The 14731-nt window shown below is 36.8% G+C and overlaps 1 protein-coding gene across 2 annotated transcripts in view; it reads right to left on the reverse strand.

Annotated features, from left to right (window-relative positions):
• Positions 1–13206: 13206 nt before the first annotated feature.
• Srbd1 (S1 RNA binding domain 1) overlaps positions 13207–14731 on the reverse strand; it is a 192486-nt gene continuing 190961 nt past the window's right edge. For both annotated transcript variants that reach the window (XM_070025511.1, XM_070025512.1), the window contains exon 21: positions 13207–13994. In XM_070025511.1, the coding sequence (XP_069881612.1) occupies positions 13705–13994 (290 nt within the window). In that variant the 3' untranslated portion in view covers positions 13207–13704. The remainder of the gene's footprint in view (positions 13995–14731) is intronic.

Below are 14731 nucleotides of genomic sequence, written 5' to 3' on the forward strand. Positions count from 1 at the left end.
TGCAATCCTCAGATCTCTGCCTCCTGAGTAGTTAGGATTTTAGGCGTAAGTCACCGGTGCCCAGCTAATTTTTCAGTATTTTGTATCTCTTTATTGAAACCCTTTTGTGTGTGTGTGTGTGTGTGTGTGTGTGTTATTGAAACCCTTTTGTGTGTGTGTGTGTGTGTGTGTGTGTGTGTGTGTGTGTGTGTGTGTCCTACATTGAGTCCTTTACTTCTTAAAAAATCTTTTATTTAGCTGTCTTTTCACCTAGCTCATATAGCTATTTATTTCTATTTACTTGGAATTTATTCAGCTTTTTATCTAAGTTCTTATTGATTTTCTTTATTCCCTTGATCTTTTTGTGTTCATGTAGTTGTTTGCAGATGCTCTCTTTCATTTCGCTGAACACTCATCAACATTTCTTTGAGCTCAACATGGGATTTCTTTTCTTTTTTTTTTTTTTTTATCATTTTCTTATGTAGTTGTTGATATCTAGATATGTTCTATTTTTTTGTTTTCTCATATTTCTTGTATTTCTATGTTGGGTTTTACCCATTTGAAGACTTTGTGACTGGGCTTTTAGTTGTCTGAAGCCTTTTCTATATTTTCACTGGACTAGGTGTTAGCTAGGTTGGTGAGCCATTATTCATACTCACGTGGAAGTACATCTTAACTGTAATAATTTGTTCAATTCAAAACCCAAGAAAATAGTTACATACAGTGATATACTACTGGTAGCTTTATCTACGTAAACAGTCACTTCTATCTGTACTAGAGATAAGGGGAATGAGATAGAAGGAATGTGCCTAATATTCTCAGTATAGATATACAGTTCACTTGGGAAGAGGAGTGATGTCAAGAGTTACAAATAAGAAAAGAGTAATAGGATAAAGAAAGGAGAAATGAGGTAGGTTACTAGTGAAGGATGGGAGAAAAGAAAAAAATCAAGCAAGTAAACAACAAAATAAAACAAATACCCCCCATTTTCCCTAACAGTCCTTGATGTGAAAAAGAATATTTTCAGCTAGGCTTTATCATCAAATGGATTCACCCTGCCAGTCTTACATTCTATTCTGAGATCTGGTTTGAATGGGTGTAGCTTGTCTAAGAGGAGACAGCACTTTGCTTTGGTCTGGATGTGTTTTGGGTCCAGTAGTGTTTCAGGATAAATTTCAGTGAAGTCTTTAATGCTATTGAGGGGAAGAGTAACTGCCCCTGTTGTTTTGTTTCCAAAACCCACTGAATTAGCTACCATCTCTCAGGAATTTCTGTGTGTCACTCTCACCTTCCATTGAAATTCTCTTCTGATAACCCCAACTTAGACTTAGACTGGGCAAGTTTCCCTGTTATGAGAAAGAGATGGACAGGATTGGAAGAGCTTGCATTTGCCTGCTCCTATGGGAACACAAGCATTCTCCCTGCTGCTCTATGTATCTCTCCCCTACCACAAGTTAGGTGGTAGCAGCTTAACAGTTTGCATCTGGTGGAGCCACTGTTGCTTGTTCTTCCATTTGTGTTGACTGAATCATGAGGTAAGAACTGCTGTGTGACAATTTGCCATTTTAAGCAGGGACAAAGGGCACACCTAGAGGTCTGTGCTACATTTTCTCCAAGTTGGATCTGCAGTTTTCTATATGGTTGAGGTGTTCTGTTAAGGTTAGGGTATGTGGGTCATGCTAGGAGAAAAAAATGAGAAAAAGAAAAAAAGCATCTAGTACTTTTGTCTAGCTGTTGTGGCTGTGCAGGCTCCTGCTTCAGAGTACATTTATTTCCCAACAAGGCTGTTTGAAGATTTTTTGTTGTTGTTTTTTCCTGATTCTGGTGTTGGAACTCTGAGCCTGGGCACTGCCTCTCAGCTACTGTGCTCAAAGCTAGCACTCTAACACTTGAGCCACAGTACCACTTCTGGCTTTTTGTGGTTAACTGGACATAAGAGTCTCATTAAATTTTCTGCCCCAGCTGGCTTTGAACTGCGATCCTTGGATGCCAGTCTCCTAAGTAGCTAGGATTACAGGCATGAGCCACTGGTACCCTATTTGAAGTTTATTGTTGTTGTTTTTCTTCTATTAGAAGTTTAAGATTTGATCATTTCAATTTTAACTAGTCTGACTATCTATACTTTGTCTGGTGTCCTCTTTAAGCTGAGAGTTCTCTACCTAAACTGTACTTCCTGCTGGTCCATAGAGACACTGCTTAGCTTTCTTTTATTTTTTGGGTCTGGTTGTGGGGCCTGAACTCTGGGCCTGGGCACTGTCCCTCAGCTCTTCAGCTCAAGGCTAGTGCTCTACCACTTGAGCCACAGCACCACTTCTGGCTTTTTTCTTATGTGGTGCTAAGGAATCGAACCCACGGCCTCAGGCATGCAAGGCAAGCGCTCTACCACTGAGCCAACTTCCCAGCCCCTGCTTAGCTTTCTTAATGGACATAAAATTATATAGAATAAAACAACCATGTATTATATGCGTTTGAAACATAAAATGATGTTATAGTATATGATACAGCATAATAACCTAACAATACAAAAAGAGGAGAGCAAAGTTTTATAGGAGTAATGTTTTTATATATCAATGGACATTAAGTTGGTATACATCTGAAGTAGGTTCTGTTAAATATAAACCTGAAGTAGGTCTTATTTATGCAGTATGTTAATATATGTCAAATATGGAGAAACAGTGAAGATATCAAAACAGAGATCACAAGTAAGGACAACTACAAAGCAATGTATGTTATAAATACAGATGCAAAATCCTCAAGAAAATACTAGCACACCATATACAGGTATATATAATGTAAGTTTTCTAGGTATGCTTTAATTAAATATCCAAACTAGGTAGCTTAAATAATAAGAACAAATTGCTTCACAGTTCTGGAGGATAAAAATCTGAGATGAGTAAGAGAGTCGCTCTACTATATTCTGATTCCTTGGATTGTTAGCCTAACATGAATCTTTACACAATATTGGAGTATAAGCACCTTAATCTAGCATAACCTCACTTTACCTAACTGTTATCTTCAATGACTGTACTTGCAGATGAAGTCACATCTTGATGAGTGGGAATTAAGACTTTAACATATGAAAAATTTAAGGATAATATTCAACCCATAACCGATATTCTGACTAAATGGAATAAAGATTGGTTTACAATTGAATGTTAATGTAACACATTGTATTAATGGAATAGAGAATGAAACACTTGTCATCTTAACAGATGCAAAAAGTAATTGGCCAAGTTGGCCTTGATGATAAAATACTAAAACAACAACAACAAAAAACACAAAAAAACCATCAAGAGGAAACTTATATCTGACAAAAGTCACACACACACAACTACAACCTCCAATAAAGTCAATGATGAAAATGGAATGCTTTCCCATCAATATGAGGAATAAGACAAGAAGGACTACTCTTACCATTTCTGTTCAATACCACACTAAAGGGTCTAGTGAGAGCATAGGCAAAGATAAAACAAAATGAACAGAATCATTTGGGAAAGAAGTATAACTATTTTCTTTCACAGAAAACATAATCTTAAGAAATCCATTGAAAACTGACAGTTAATAAATTACTTCAGAAAGGCCTCTATGTTACAAAATCAATACTAAAATTTCAACCATATTTTTATACACTTGAGTCAATATATAAGGAAACCCCACTTATAACAGCATCAAAAAATTAAAATACTGAGAGATAAATGCAGAAAAAGTACAACACCTGTACTCTTCAAACAATAAAACTGATGAAACATTTTACATTGAAGAACATGTAAATATATGGAAAGACATCTCATGGTAATAAATTTGAACCTTTAATATTGATAATATGGCAATATTCCCCCAATTGATTTGTATTTCCAACACAATCTCTATTCATAAAAATCTCAAGAGATTTCTTCTCAGGATTTGATCAGCATATCCTCAAATCCAAAACAAAACACATGGATTCAAAACAGCTGAAACAATTTTGAGAATAGTGAATGAAGTTAGAGGACTCATATTTCCCAATTTAAAATTTTACTATAAAGCTATAGTATTTGTGTAAAGATAGACATATACATCAATGGATAAGAATACATCAACGGAAAGTTGATTACTGATAATATGGTGAGATAATTAAATATGGAGGGAATTGTCTTTTCAACAAATAGTACTGGGATAACTGAACAACTAGATCTTGGCATTCAAAATAACCAACTAGACCTCTACATATGACCACGTGAGATGATGCTAAGCAAAATGAACTTTACAATTTTGACACGGGGTGGGGGGAGGGAGGAGATGGGAAGGGATGGGAAGGGGAAACAAAGGAGGAGGCAACAATGCTTGATAAGAAATGCACTCAATACCTTGCCCATGTAAGTGTAACCTCTCTACGGTATTTTCACAATAAAAAAAAAGAAAAAAAGAAATGTACGCATTACCATACTTATGAAACTGCAACCCCGTGTACATCACCTTGACGATAAAAAAATAAATAAAAAACTTAAAAAAGGATCAAAGACTTGAAAGTCTGAACTAAAATGATTAAACTTTTTTTTTTAAGTCAGAGTCTTACTATAAAGTCCTGGCAAGCCTCAAACTCACTCTTTTAGCCCAGGCTAGTCTTGGACCCAGATCCTCCTCTTTAGAAGATCTTGTCTCTCTCTTTAATACTGGGATTACAGATGTATGTCACCATACTCCACTTAAAATTATTAAACTTTTAAAATCATTATGACCTTGGATTAGGTAATATTTTGCTAAAATGACACTAAAAGCTCGAGTAACAAAAGTGATGAGTATCACAAGACAAAAATTGTTTTAAAGGACACAATCAAGAAAGTGAAAAGAAAACCCACAGAATTAAGTTTTAAAAAATCATGTCTGATGTGAAACTTCCGTCTTGAATATACAAAGAATTCCTGGAATGTAGAGAAGTAACCTAATGAAAAGTATTTAGAGTGTGAATAGACATTTCTTTAAAGCAGTTACACAAATGATCAATAAGCACTTAAAAAGATGTTCAATAATATTATCCACAAGGAAAATTCAAGTTAACATCACAATGAGAAACCACTTCATACTCAAAAGGATTGTTAAAATAAAAAATACAGATATTAAATATTGATGAAGTAGAAAAATTATAACCCTTATATGTGGCTGGTAAAAGCATATGGTACAACTTGGGAGAACAATTTGGCAGTTTCTCAGAAACGATTAAGCCAAGTTCCCATAAATTCTACTCCTAGGTACATACCCAAATAAAATGAAAATATACCTATACAAAAACTTACACATGAATGCTCATGAAAGAATAATTCATAATGCCAATAGGTTGTAGGAACAATACAATGTCCACCAACTAGTGGTGAACAGGAAATGTTGTCTTCCCATACAGAATATTATTCTATTCAACAATAAAAATAAATGATACATATTATAGCATAGTTTAACCTTGAAAGCATGTCAAATGAAAGAAACCAGTCATAAATGATCAGTATTATGTTTCCATTTATATGAAATGCCCAGAATAGGCAAATCCAAAGAGGCAGAAAACAGTTAAGTGATTGCCTAGAGCTAGGTTGATGGTGGGCATTGTGGAGCCACTGCTAATGGGTATAGGCTTTCTAGCTGGGTGACAAAAATGCTCTAAAATTTATTGTGGTAATGGTTGTAGAACTATATACTAATGCCCTTAAAATGGATAAATGGAATGATATATGAATTATATCTCAATAAAACTGCTACCAAAAGAGAGCAAGGTGAAGTTTCTGGTGGTGAAACTTCTGATTGCAGACTGTTTTCTTTGGTCCTGGCCCTACTTACTGGGGCCAGGAGACTGCAGTAATGAAGAGTTGGCCAAAGCCAAGACTCTCCTTTGCTCTGTGCTGTGCCTTGAGCAATTTATTTTTAAACAACTTTTTGTCAAATTGGACATACACAGTCTAGTATTGCATATCCTCTCCTAGTGTTTTTGATGTTTTTATCTTGAGGATGGAGTGGGACATGGCGAGTATGTTTTTCTCTTTGAAAGATGGGGTAGGTTAAGGGCCATTTGTCAGCTTTAGTTTTCTTGGCCCCTGACTCACATCCATTTTCAGCTCTAGCAGCTTCCAGTATCAATTACACAGAAGCCAAACTCTCCATGAGCCAAAGCCATCTCCCCACTGCTCTGAATTTCTAATTTTCTTTCTTTAATGGATGTGCAGCCAGTGCTCAGTGTTCTTGGAAGGCTGAGTGAGGGTCGTGATCCAGGGGACCTTGTAAACTGAAGAAACAGGGAGGTTTTTTTGGGGGGGGGGCTACTCGAGTTATCCAATGCTGCTGCAAATTGTAATGTTGAGGATGAGCAGATTCGAAGGCTGTGTGCCTAGGGGCTGGTTGGACAGGTCAGGTTACAGTTAGAGGCCACAAGAACAAAATGGAACAAGGCATGAATAGGTAGGTGGGGGACAGCTTAATTTAGATAGGCTAAGTGGATTTGTAGATCAATTCCAGATGCTATACTGATTCTGTTTATGGAGCATCCAGTTTTATTTGACCTCACTTGCATCACCCCCAGTTCCATCTTCAAAAGCAGAGGAGGTTACTATGGCAGTCAGGCTGATGGCTATCTTAACTTTGGCTGAATGTGGAGAGTAGGGAGTAAGGACCAGACTTCAGCATGGCCTCCATCATATGGCCTCCATCATATCTGCTGAAATAGGATCCAAGGTAGCACAAGGATTTAACCCAACTAGATTTGCTTCCATAGCAGTGGTCCAATATGCCAAGAAATAAAACCTGAAAGTATAAGGGAATCAGTGCCTGGTTAGGTGAACATTGACTAGTGAGAAATAGGATACTGGAAGAGCAAAATGATACCTTCTATTTCTTAGCTTCCTTCCAAATTCCACTGTTCTGAGCTTCCATCATCCTAAAATGCTTCTTCCAAGACAAGCTAGAGGCTAGAAAACTAGCAAGGTTTTCCTACAAAGCTGTAACCAGGTGAAGTTGATAGCATATATGCTTCTCTCTCTTTTATTTTTTTAAACATGGTTCTCAAACTCACTTCCTTTCTCAGATTTGAACTCTCAATAAAGCATGAACATAAGTTTTATTCATATTCTGTTTTCTAGGGCAAGTAGGCTAAGACAAAGACCAATGCAAACATCATATCTGGAAGAACCAAAGTAAAAGTCGGCAGGGGAAGATATTAATTAGGTGCTGTTTACATATATACAAAAGTCTATATACAGAAAGTAAATTTAGATGGTATTAATTTTTAATCAGGAAAAAGACATTAGAGTTATGGTAAAATGGCCAAGAGTAACTTTGGATAGATCCTACTATAAGTGAAGTTGACAGCTTACCTAAGTAGGAACTCTGCTGTCTTGGGTTTTAAACTACCATACTACCCCACACTTGACTAACTTGGTGTTTTAACTTTTAGCTCTATGGAATCTCTTGAATCCTCTAAAGCAAAGACCTGAGCAGCCTTTATGTTTGACTTTCATGGGCACACCTTCTCCTTCACTGCCAACAGAATTAAAGAAGGGAAGCATATGGGTAATGTCAAATGACCAAAAGAGCAATCATGGAGCCTGGAGAAAGACAGCCCAGGACAAGCTCCCTAGGAGACAAGGGGGAGATTTCCCTAATTATTGTGGGTCTGGCTAGAAGGGGATAGACAGTTTTGACAGAAGTGAAGTTTTCAGTAGCAGGCTTTAAGTCATCAGTTACTTGATCGCTTTTGCAAAATACTGTAATAAATCTGCACTTATATTTGGCCTACTTGCTTGGATAAAACAGGATTCTCAAAATCTGGTCTGTCACAATACAGGACTATTACATCCTTCCCTCTCCAATCTCTCCTTTCACCACCGTATCTTTGACAATAGATTTTTCTGCTAGGATTGGTTTCACATCATTTCAGTTCTGTTAGATGGACTACACTATGGAGAAAAGCTCTGGCACCAGGGCTTCTCTGTTGTATTTAGATTAATAATTATTTCCTTTTTTAAGTTTGATAATTTTTCCTTTTATCTGGGAGATGGAAATTTACAGTATTTATTTAGATTCCTGGTATGAGGTAAGAAAACAGCAAATCTCTAAAAATGGCTTCAAGTTTATTTCTAATCAGGTAATTTTTACAGCTGCAGGGACCAGAGTTTGTTAATCCCACTCTAAATAAGAAATCCAGTCTGTGCATAATCAGTTTTGCTGCACTTGAGTGAGAAGAAATCTCATCCTTTTTCCTGGGGCACAGACTGCCTTGGCAATAAGCCCAGTCACTCAGGAGTTCTCCATGACCTGTCATTTAAGTTCAACTCGTAATTATGACTGACTTTAGGCAGAAGGCCAAAATGAAAAGATTGACCAAACATATTTTTGGTTTCTCCATCCTGTCCCTTCTTGCCATTTCCAATTTTAACTCGTGCTAACTCTGAGGTCAGGGTTAGAAATATAGAAATCCCTACATGAGCACTCTATTAATCTAAAGCTAAACTTTCCAAAGAGTCTGTGGCTTCCATTGAGATGTGATGCCACCATATTCTGAAGAAGACAGTAACCATGATATTGAACTTAAAATATCCTTGGCTGAAGCTTAAATTCCAGCTCCTTTCTAAGAAGAATACTCCAAAGATGCTTTATTCATCTTTCACCACAGCACCTGGCACATGGTCTCATAATAGATGTCCAGGAAATGCTTTCTGAGTGGAAATTTTAGGTTGATAGTTTTATGCTTTCTATTTTTTCTTTACATTCCAAAATCATGGCTAGTATATCACTTCTGAAAGCCCTTGCATGTTTGGTTGTAATTTAAAAAAATCTATATAAGTCTGAAATTTATTTTATGGTACAATAGCAATATAACTTGTCTCAATCTGAAATGCCACTTTTTAAAAACATATATTGAATTAACATTGATTGTTATTAATTCTATCCATTCTTCTTTTTATCTCGTTCTTGTGCTAGTATTACACTGCTTAAATAATCATGGCCTCAGAGCCTTCTTTAATGTTTGATAGGACCATTTTTTTCTCTCACTTCCCAACTAAATTGTATTAATTCCATCCCACCCTGTAGAGAGCTGCGAGAGGCCGCACCTGGAAGATGGTGCCGGCTTCCGCCCTCCGCCTTCCCGATGGCGAGTGCTCTCGTGGTAAACAACTCCTGATATGGCTAAGGCAAAGAATCTGGCTTGCTTCCGCGCACCTGAACCTATTGGTGGTTCCCACGTGGCGTATCAGGGTTGGCTACCCAGCGGGTACTTAAGGCTGTGGGGAATTCTCCCCGGGGTTGGGGTCACAAGATTATAAAAAAAGGTCCTGAATAAACGGCAGAGAGAAGAGTCCGAGGTGTCGCGTCTCCTTGCTGGTCGAGGCGGTAGCGACACCACCCCAATACTCTTCCAAACAAATCTAAGCAAACAAAAGCAAAGCTAACCAGAATTTAGGCAAATCTGTGTGTACATGTGCATATTTGTAAAATTTACTATTGATTGATATACATTTTTGAAGCAATGGTCATTCTTTAATGCTATGGCTTTCCATTCAGGAACATGGAATACATTAATGTATTCTGCTCTTACTTTATAGTTTTATACTTTGGTTGTGATTTACACTGCTTGTTAATTTTTGTATATTTTGTGGTATACTAAACAGTAATCTTTATTCTATCATGTTAACCAACTTGTTTTAAAAGTTGTTTTTTGAGTAAACAACTTAGCATCGACTCTACTGTTTGAACCACACTTCTAGCCCTTTTTGCTTCACTTTTCAGGTAGGGTCTCAAGTTTTTGTTCAGAGTCAGCCCCAAACATGATTCCACCTCAGCTCCTTGTGAAGCTGGGATTACATATCTGACTCAATCAGCATACCTGGTTTGTTTGTTGTGACTGGGATCTCATTAACTTTTTTTCAGGATTGGCTCAAACTATGGTCTTCTCAATCACTGCCTCTATATTCAACCACTTCACTGAATTCTTAATAGATGTTCACTCAAATGTATTTGTCCAATCAATCAATTCCATCTATTCCATGAGTGTCATTTTCTACAGATAGAGGATACAGTAAGGAACCACACAGATGTATACTTGGGGATGTATTTTGCTATAAACTCTCTCTTTGCCCTCTTCTTAAATAAATGAGGACTTTTATTTTTGTCAAATAACATGAAGGAGGCAGTTCAGGGCTATTTTAGTTACTCCACAAGACAAGATGAATCCAGGATCTTCTTGTCTTTCTGTCCAGCAGTCCCTACTGCATACTTGTCATTGACCTTCAGCACACCCAGCATTCTTTGTGCATTCTAAAAAGGAAAGGGGATAGGGGCAAAGAACACACAACAGCTGAGCCTTATTTCCCCACCCATTCTGATTATTCTACAGCCTCACTCCACACATTTTACCTACACTCAATTGGCCAAAACTACCACATGGCCACACTCGTCTCTATTGCTCCCTTTGAATCAGCATTCTCTTAGTCAGGAAGAAGGGGAAAAATAAATTCCTACCCTTATGGAAAGACTCAAAGAATTCATAGCTGAGTGTTGTGGATTGCCAAGGACTCATCTTTGGACCTTTTTCCTACTTTATCCCCACTAATTCCACTAGTGATTTCATTCAATCTCATGTCTATAACTAGTTATATCTCAGCAATGACCAAGTTTTCATCTCTAGTGCATTTCTCTCTCTGGATCTCAAGACTAAAAATAACTAACTGCCTAACCTGGCATTTCCATTTGGATGCCATCTCAAATTTCACCTGTCCAAAATAAACTCACCAAAACTGTTCCCCAACACATAGCTTTTCCTTATGAGTAGATTCTGGTTTGCTTAGGTCAAAATCCTTGAGCCTTCCAAGATTCCTATTTCATATCTTACTTCATGAACACCTGCTTGGCTCTACCTCACCTTCCAACTCTACCCAGAATCCTGCTACTTCACATCATTTCTACCACTAATATTTTGATCCAAGGCACCGTATTTTATACTTGCATTATTGCAACAGTGCCTTAAAGACATTCTACACATAACCTTTCTGAGTTCTCACTTCTTGACCTCTTCCATAATAATTTTATTCTCATGCCCCAATTCTGCTACTCTTGACATCATTCTCAAGATGTTGTTACCCCCAAAATGCAATCTCTCTGGAGTTTCATGTTCATTGACAAGTGGAATGTTGAATATTTCCTGGATGTTACTCTATTTCTTTTCTTTTTCATGTTAATTCTCACTCTTTATTTTTCTTCCTAATCCTCCAATTTCTGCTCCAGCTGCTATGTTTAGTCTCATACGACAACTCTTCATAGTCAATGGGAAAATAAAACGAGAGGAAACCCAGACATCTTCCACAAACTCCCACATTTACTACCAATTCTATGCCAATGTTCTCAATCTTTTCTCTTATTAATATGGATGAACTCTGTGTTCCTGTCTTAAACCAATTCCATGTGTACTAGATCCCATTTAATGTCATCCAGTCAAGGATGACAGCCTAGTAATACTCTTCCTGTCTGCTACACCAAATTTCCATCTCACTGGATTGTTTCCATTTGTATACATTGCTTCTTTTGTTTTTAAAAATATAAAAACTCTCTCTTGACTCTCATTTCCGCTTTTGGTTATTATGACATTTTTCTTCTTCCTTTGCAGCCAAACTCCTTGAAATAATTGTTTATATTCACTGTCTCGGAGAACTCCTACTTGCTCTTAATCCCACTGCAATAGGGTTTGCTCTCATCATTTTCTGGAAACAACTCTTCCTAATGTCAACAAACCATTTGTCCTGTTAACTTCTGGTCACTCTTCATATCTCAGTCAAGCCTCAATAAACTGTTTTCTTATTTCTATCAATTCATGTTATATTCTGTTACTATTACATCACTTACGATGGTTGGAGTTGTGCATTTTTATGTGATTCTTTGGTTAATGGTTATTTTTTTTCCCTCAGTATGATCACAATTGCATTGTCAGTGTCTAGCATGATTAGTTCACAAGAGAATACCAATAAATGTTAGGAGAATAAACCTTTTTAAAAATTCATCATCCCAAACTTAAATTTGGGAATACAGAAGCAAAGATAGCATGTCAGAACCATATTATGGGTTATTGGTAAGACAAAGGATTGGTAGTACAGCATATTGACTAATAGTAGAGCATCTGCATTAAGAAGTTTCAATGACAGATTACATTGGCCTCCTCTTCTCCCAGCTTAGAACTTATACAACCTCCACCATGTTCAGGATGGATAGGACACTGTATAACCTAGTACAATGAAGTCATCCCCGTATCCACAAAAGCTTAGCTGCTGAGTGAACAGAATGGCTTTACACTGTTGACTGCTTGATTCCTGTATCTGAAGTACCCATGGGGAAGAGTTCCTTCCTGAAAGCATCTGTTTGAAATTACATCCCACTGGAACAAGCATATCACTCAATACTGACCTGTAAATTATGAACACAAAGAATCCTGGGAAGAGTGAGTAGAACTATCAACTTATAAAGTTCTAATATTACATTTCTTTACCAATTGAAGACAAGAAACAGAAAAAACTTTCACTTCAGGAATAAAAGTACTTTAAAAAATCTTTAAAAAAGATTATGTACACTATCTGGAAGACTAAACATTTTAAAAATGACAAACCATCAGGAAGAAATACACAATGATATTCACTACTTCCCACATGATCACTGCTAGGTGATGATATGATCCAAAATAAAGCTAGCAGAGGATAAAAAGAAGCATTAAAAAAGCCTGCTGAGACATACTTTTTGGTGGTATTTACTAGAACTGTCTTAGACAATAAATTGAACTGGTCATACTTTAGTAACTATACTCCACATATTACACGTGCAGATAACATCATTAGACAAACTAACAATAGTAGCAGTTGTCAGAATAGATCAGTGGTCAGAATACACAAGATATCAGTACTGCAATGACTGTTTGATAACATTCTGCTCTTGATGATAACACTTATCATCTCCACTGAACAAAACAGAGAGAGTCATTCTATCTACTGTTTTTTCATGCCCCTTCTTGTCTGACCTATCATCAATCTATAGGAAGGCTATTTTTATTCCTACTTGAAGTTTAATCCTAATAGTCAAAAAGAGTAAACTCTTCTATGATAAGCTAAGTCAAATAACATCATTCTTCTAATGTCCATAGGATCCTCTTCTCCCCCAAAGACACCACACAAACTATATCTTAGTCAAGGTTAACCTCTAGATCATTCACTGTATCAACAAAGCAAGAATAAATCTCTAGCCATAAAGCTTTATTGCAGGGGTCAATATAAGCATATTATTCTGAGAAATGCTTGAGGCAATTCACTTGATGGCCACAAATACTTCAGAATCTATTTTACTGGTATAATTTTTTGGTTTGCTTACCAAGGGAAAAAAATCAAGTTTATAGTAAATTGTGAATCATATTCAAAAGACATAATTTTTTTTTTAAAAAAAACCTATTAAACAGAAGGATTAGATACTTCCAGAAGGATTCCACACTTCCTACTGTATCAACAAACATTGTACAATTCAAATCAAAAAGACAATCCATACAAGTTCACCAAGGCAGATGTGGACAAGTGGATGTAAAACAACCTGTTATAAAAAATGCAATCAAAGATGAATTACAAAAAAGTAAAAAATAAAACTGCTCAGAAAAGCCTTACTATATAATGAAGGTATCTATGAGTTTGTTTGCTTAAGGGGACACTAAGACATACAACTGGTGTTTGGCTTTCAGTGGGATACTCAGAGTACCCGAATAAGGTCCAGAGTAATTCTAGATCGAGGAATGTCAATGTTAAGTACCTGGACTTCCACTCTTTCTCCAGGGCCCAGTCCAAGGCTCCTTCTCTTCTTTGTTTTAGAAAGTTTGGCTTCTGTTACATTTCTTATGGGAATAAGACCTGACTTCCCCACTCCTATATCCACAAAAATCCCAAACAGAGTTGCATTCTCAACTTTGCCTGTAAGAATTGTCCCAACCTGAAGATCTTCCAGGCACATTATGCTTCTCTTGAAATCAGGCTTGTTGAAATCTATGAAGAAAGAGGAAAAAAGTCTAGTTAACTAATAAGGCAATGTATTTAAGAGGATTGGCATTCATTGTACATTGATTCCAGAACAGCATTAAGCCTTGGGGGGGGGGGGGGAGATAAATAAACAAAGCTGAAGATATAGCCTGTTTTCAGTGAAAACATATCATAGAAGAAACAGTGTTCACACAAAAGGGCAAGTCAAGAAAATTTTCTTAACATAAGAACACTAGCACTACCTATGAGGACCAAGAACACACAATGTGTGTTATTTTCCTCTTCGTGAGAGATGATGAGTACATTATCTTTAGTCCATGAATAAATGGCAATCACAAACACTCAGAAAGTAAGACTGGGAGAAAGATACTACAAGTTTTTTGGAGCTTAGGTTCTTAAAACTGTTCAAAGAAGGGAGAAAATACATTAACTTTTGGTTAAATGTAGAAGAATTTCAAATGTTTTCTCTCCTCATTTCTCACAAGCCTGGAAGTCAGGAATCAATCCCTCCCATCTCAAATATATTTTTTCAATCAAATTTTATGGATTCTTGACTATGGTTCAGAAACCCAGATTAGCTAGAATCTAGCTTTCTATTTTTCAGTTTGCCTCATCAAACATTTATTAACTCCTACTATTATTACCTTCTGGCCAAGCATTTTGTTTAATGCTGCTTATAGAAAGACAAAGACAGATCTCTGCTCTCAAGTTCCTTACAGGCCTCTTTCCTGGCTCATCCCAGT

The sequence above is a fragment of the Dipodomys merriami genome, unplaced genomic scaffold, assembly GCF_024711535.1.
Source record: "Dipodomys merriami isolate MVZ:Mamm:240054 unplaced genomic scaffold, mDipMer1.0.p SCAF_17, whole genome shotgun sequence".
Classification (NCBI taxonomy): domain Eukaryota; kingdom Metazoa; phylum Chordata; class Mammalia; order Rodentia; family Heteromyidae; genus Dipodomys; species Dipodomys merriami.